The 5609-nt window shown below is 45.3% G+C and overlaps 1 protein-coding gene across 2 annotated transcripts; it reads right to left on the bottom strand.

Moving 5' to 3' along the window:
- Nucleotides 1–905: 905 nt before the first annotated feature.
- On the bottom strand, nt 906–4777 carry LOC123490749 (elongator complex protein 6-like). 2 transcript variants are annotated; one of them, XM_045220624.1, is made up of 7 exons: nt 4284–4777; nt 4125–4203; nt 3818–3888; nt 3523–3629; nt 2674–2878; nt 1831–1986; nt 906–1702 (listed from the first exon to the last, which is right to left on the bottom strand). In XM_045220624.1, the coding sequence occupies exons 1-7, from the start codon at nt 4335–4337 to the stop codon at nt 1580–1582; spliced, it is 795 nt and encodes a 264-aa protein (XP_045076559.1). In that variant the 5' UTR covers nt 4338–4777; the 3' UTR covers nt 906–1579. The 2 variants fall into 2 exon arrangements, with proteins under 2 accessions (XP_045076559.1, XP_045076558.1); XM_045220623.1 differs by having other exon boundaries at nt 3523–3647; nt 4284–4774.
- Between the last annotated feature and the right edge of the window lie 832 nt (nt 4778–5609).

The following is a 5609-nucleotide window of genomic DNA, read 5'->3' as shown; positions in this document are numbered from 1 at the left end:
AAAAAATATATCTTCAACCTAGGTTCTACCCGTCTAACTTCATTAGCTAGCTAGCTTGCTTAACAAAGATTAATTTGGGCCGTTTTGCTAGCTAATCGGGTCAATGAGCTACCTAAGTTAACACACACCAAAGCTAACGTTAGCTAGTTGACTAGCTAGCTACGTTACACTTGACTTGCCTGGCTGAATAACTTTCTCGTGTCTTCGTCGAGAGTGCTGGTCCTGCTATCCAGGAGCTAGTCGTGTACCGTCTTAACCTCCTTATTATAGTAGCTAGGATTTAGCTAGCTAACTGGAAAAACTGACTGTATCAACAGAGCAGCGTGAATTGTCCACTTCGACCTCTCACCCTTTACCTCATCCAAGACAGCAAAGCATGTGGCTATGGCGACACCCGCTGGATATTATTGAAAACGCGTTTTACTTATTGTTTGCAGTCAACTTAAACACAGCTCTGACACACACACTTACCCCACCAGACATGCCACCAGGGGTCTTTTCACAGTCCCCAAATCCAGAACAAATTCAAGAAAGCGTACAGTATTATATAGAGCCATTATTGCATGGAACTCCATTCCATCTCATATAGCTCAAATAAACAGCAAACCTGGTTTCAAAAAACAGATAAAGCAATACCTCACAGCACAATGCCTCTCCCCTATTTGACCTAGATAGTTTGTGTATATGTATTGATATGTAGGCTACCTGTGCCTTTAAAGAAAAATGTATGTAGTTCTGTCCTTTAGCTGTTCTTGTCTATTAATGTTCTGTATTATGTCATGTTTCATGTTTTGTGTGGACCCCAGGAAGAGTAGCTGCTGCTTTTTCAACAGCTAATGGGGATCCTAATATATACCAAATCACACAGTATTTTATCTTCATGACCAACAACGCATACACTGGTATTTGTTATCTCTTAAATATGCTGTTTATTGTTTTTTTTTAAATGTATAACAAGTGCAACCTAGTCAGGTCAGTTCCCATGTCGCTTGAGAAATTACCTATTCACTCAGGCTTCCTATGTCAGCTTTGCAATGCATGTGCCCGGTTGGTTCTAAAGCGGAAATCCAATGTTCAATTCAATACCACATCTCCAGTTCAAAACTGATCCCAACCTGTTTCATGATCATGACCATAATCCAGCATCTTTGTTGTCCTAAATTGCAAACCTCCTGGCCTGTGTGTTGAGCCCATAGAGATAGATAGAGGACTCATCTTTGTATCTGTGCCAAAATAACATCTGTGACAGCATAGGCAGCGCCATTGAGGCAATCTCCATTTTGAAGTAGTCAATTTTCTTCTTCATGATTGGCTGATTCCTCCTGATAACCCGGTTGGACATGACTCCAACAGGGTCACCAGGCGCGATCAGCCAATGAAGTTGGAAGTCTCATGAGGTTGACTACTTTAAAATGGTGGAAGCCCAATGGCCCAATAGCTGCCCATGCTAATACGGCCTTTTGGCCACTACAGGCATCTATCATTCTCTATGGTTGAGCCCAGGGAGCCATGTGACTGAAAGAGGTAAGGGACTGGGGATCGACACTGGGAAGGGAGGCAGAAGGGATCCATTGAGGGGTTAAAGGACTGCACTGGACGTCCCCCTGGCGAAAAAGGAAGCCCCCTTGTCGTGGACCTTGTACTGGAAGAGTTTCTTCTGGGTCTGCTGCCTGTCACATTGTCCTCGCCAGCACACTTCCACCTGAAACACACACAGTACGGTTTAGCTTAATGCAGTTTAACAGTTTTCTACTGCACATAACACTCAATCTCTTTCTTTCTCTCTCTTTTTCTCACTCTCACACACACAAATAATGTAATCCATCTGACTTGTCCGTGGATGTCCCTGCAGTAGCCGGTGGGGAGACCCTGTACTTGGAGTGTGAGGCTGCACTGGTGTGTAAGGCCCCTCAGGAGCCGCTCTGAGCCATCGTCATCACTCTCCTCCTCTTCCGCCTCACATCGCACTAACATCACCATGCTGCCCTGCAGATCAAAGAGAAAAGGAAAAGTAGATATAGAGGAGGAATGTGTGTGATTATTTGAACAGAGTCAGACGATGGAGAGACAGTGAGCTTGTGATACCGTGCGCCTCCCATGTCACACCGCTCCTCCGCACACTCCACTGACTTCCAGTCAAAGCTCGCATCCACTACAAAATCATGGTACTTGCCTACAGAGCAGCAAGAGGAATGCCCCTCTCTACCTTCAGGCTATGCTCAAACCCTTCACTCCAACCCGAGCACTCCGTTCTGCCTCCTCTGGTCTCTTGGCCCTCCCACCCCTACGGGAGAGCAACTCCCGCTCAGCCCAGTCCAAGCTGTTCTCTGTCCTGGCACCCCAATGGTGGAACCAGCTTCCCCCTGATGCTAGGACAGCAGAGTCCCTTCCCATCTTCTGAAAACATCTAAAACCCTACCTCTTCAAAGAGTATCTTAAATCATCCCACATAATTTTGTGAACTAACACTCGCACTTGACTTTTTTCTCCCCTTACTAGCTCTGACTTTGCTGGTAGCTACTTTGAGGAAAAATGTACTTACTATGACTGTAATGTGGTTGTCCCACCTAGCTATCTTAAGATAAATGCACTACCTGTAAGTTGCTCTGGATAAGAGCGTCTGCTAAATGACTAAAATGTAAATGTGAAATGTGATATACTGTATTATCTGACCTGCAGCTCGGAGCAGACAGTGGCTCTGCAGTAATGACTGAAGTCCAGCGCCGCTCCAACACTGACCCCCAGACTCAGGACCACACTGAGGTCATCCACCAGGAGCACAGGGGAACCCCACTCCTCACCACCACCTCCCCCCACAGCCCCCCTTACGTTGTCCCGCACAAAGTCATATAGACCATGCAGGCCAGAACTGGGATCTCTGTGGAGAGGTGGAGGGGAACAGAGAGACAGGGAGAAAGAGACAAAGAAAGAAAGGGGACAGAGGGGGAGATAAATGAAGGGGGAAGAGATATTTTCAGATTCATATTATCATCAACTGCTTTGGTTACATCAGAGAAAAGGTGTATGAGTGGCTGTGTCAAACAATACAGGTTGGATTCCCGGAACCAGATAAAGTCTTCGATATTCCAGGACCAAAAAGCACTTTCAATGGAGCTTCTGCACTGAATTACATTTTACATGTTAGTCATTTAGCAGACGCTCTTATCCAGAGAGACTTACAGTTAGTGAATGCATACATTATTTTTATTTTTTTCATACTGGCCCCCCGTGGGAAACGAACCCACAACCCTGGCGTTGCAAACGCCATGCTCTACCAACTGAGCTACATCCCTGCCGGCCATTCCCTCCCCTACCCTGGACGACGCTGGGCCAATTGTGCGCCGCCCCATGGGTCTCCCGGTCGCGGCCGGCTACGACAGAGCCTGGATTCGAACCAGGATCTCTAGTGGCACAGTTAGCACTGCGATGCAGTGCCTTAGACCACTGCGCCACTCGAACATGCTTTTTAGTCCAGGAGTAGGCTTAATCAGAGTCAGAGAAAACAACGCTACAGACAGGTACCTGAGGAAGTCCACTGCTCGGGTTCCTTTACTGGCCTCCCTCTGAAGCAGTACCCCCAAGGATTCCTTCAGTCCCTCTAAGAACACCAGCTGCCCTTTCTCCCTAGCCTGGGTCAAACTCACACCCTGATTAACATGTAACACAGAAAGAACCCATACAAAATGTAGTTAATACATCTCCACCAAGCAACAGCAAATCATACACAACTGTAAAGACACATATTGACTTGCACAGTATGTATAAGAGTGGCTGGGGGAAAGTTTAACCCAGCGTTTTGGAGGATAAGTATACTCACCAAACGTTGACTGATTGCACTGTAGTGACTGAAGGACTGCACAAGACCCAGGAAACACACCTTACAGCCCGCTGTAAATCACACACACAAACTTCTGAGCAGGTCTGGCCTCACCAGATTTAATTTTTTACCACTTATGAGAGTACATCAAAGCAGTGCATAACTTGGCCCCATATGTTCCCTCTATTACTGACTATCATTGTTTTTCACCTCACAACAGTCAACAACAACGTGAACATCAGTAATACAGGGCACAGTGTTATGGACAAGTATCAGTCAACTGGACATCACGCACATAGAGCCTCACCTCGTAAATAAAAGGAGAGGAAATGGTGAATGAGGAAGGACGCGTCTGTGTGTCTGTCAGACACCAAGATAAACTCTCCCTGCAGACATCAATCCACAAAGGTTAGGATTAGGTATAGGGATTGAAATTGGTTATGGTTAGGGGTGAGGTTAGGGTTACCTGCTTGAAGCTGTCGGGACTGGTATTGAGAATACTGTTGAGCTCTGCAAACATCTTGAGAAGGGATGAAGACTTATCTCATACTAATCATTGGGATGTCTTCTGGTGAGTTGCTATCTTATAGCTAGTTACCTAGTTAGCTAGATAAAAACTAACATCGATTGAGCTAAATTACTTCATTAATAACTAGCTAGCTATCTTAACCAATGACTGTATATATGAAAGCTTAACACTCCCAGGAAAATACATTTAGCTAGCTACAGCTAGTGCAGACTGTCGGGGGAGGCTATGAAGTTGGCTAGATTGTTGACACGATTTCTAGCGTTAACCAGGGCAAATCACAACAGCTCAAAGTACTTTTTTGTCCATAATTTTCCGCATTCATCGCTATTTCATTTTCAGAATGTTTGTTGTGAAAAAGAAGCATGGGTGGGGTCCGTAGTTTATACTGCAAGAAGAGAGGGACAATCTGAGTATGTCAAACGCGTTTCGAAATTTTGTGGAACGTGTTGTGACGTGCTCTTCTTCTTCTTTGGAGTTGAACTGCGGTTGGCATCCAATATGTTGCATTACCGACTCCAACTGGACTATAATATAAATCCATTATACTTTGTGATACGAAATGGGAAAAAGGGAAAAGGAAAACCAAAAAATAAATAAATAAAAATAACATTTAAAATAATTATTTTAAAAAACACACTTCCAACTAACCACATGCTTATTAAAATCCCCCTACCCCATTCCACTACTTTGACCCTATCTGCTCCTGCACCATGCCAATGGCCTGGGAGGACGGGACACCACCACTCAACACACCCTGTAACTCTTCTGAAGTCAAATCATGTATGCCCAAATACTTCTCTGCAGCTGCCACTACAACATCTATTTTCTGTGATTTACGTTCTATTTTTGCAGTACAGTTGATAACCATTGCTATGAACGTTAAGAAGCCAACCTTACTGAAGCATATGTCACTCGTTGGCCTATCCCTCTGTGCTGGCACAGATCTACTACTCACAGGTATCCTCTCAGGATCCCTCACCCTTGACCCATCCTCCTCTACTTTCTTCACTGCCTCAGCATACGACACCTTCTACACTACTCTGACTCTAGCCAACTCAACCTGCCTCTCTCACACCTGACACTTCCGATCCCCAGCAACATGGCACCCCTACAGTTGACACACACAACTTTATCCACCAAAACTACACAATCCTCTATCCCATGCCCTCCTGCACACTTCCCACATCTTGGAATCTCCCTTCTACTAACTGCTGCGACATGACCATAAACGGTGCACCTGAAATAGCGCAGTGGATTCGGTAC

Source organism: Coregonus clupeaformis, unplaced genomic scaffold (genome assembly GCF_020615455.1).
Source record: "Coregonus clupeaformis isolate EN_2021a unplaced genomic scaffold, ASM2061545v1 scaf4612, whole genome shotgun sequence".
Taxonomy (NCBI): domain Eukaryota; kingdom Metazoa; phylum Chordata; class Actinopteri; order Salmoniformes; family Salmonidae; genus Coregonus; species Coregonus clupeaformis.
The sequence above is the reverse complement of the archived record's forward strand: the minus strand, read 5'-3'. Positions and strand labels throughout refer to the sequence as shown.

Coding starts and splice junctions, on each gene's coding strand:
- LOC123490749 (XM_045220623.1), bottom strand. CDS start 4,337: ATGTTTGCAGAGCTCAACAGTATTCTCAATACCAGTCCCGACAGCTTC. Junction 1,987..2,673: donor CTGTCTGCTCCGAGCTGCAG/GTCAGATAATAC, acceptor TTTGATCTGCAG/GGCAGCATGGTGATGTTAGT. Junction 1,703..1,830: donor GCAGGGACATCCACGGACAA/GTCAGATGGATT, acceptor TGTGTGTTTCAG/GTGGAAGTGTGCTGGCGAGG.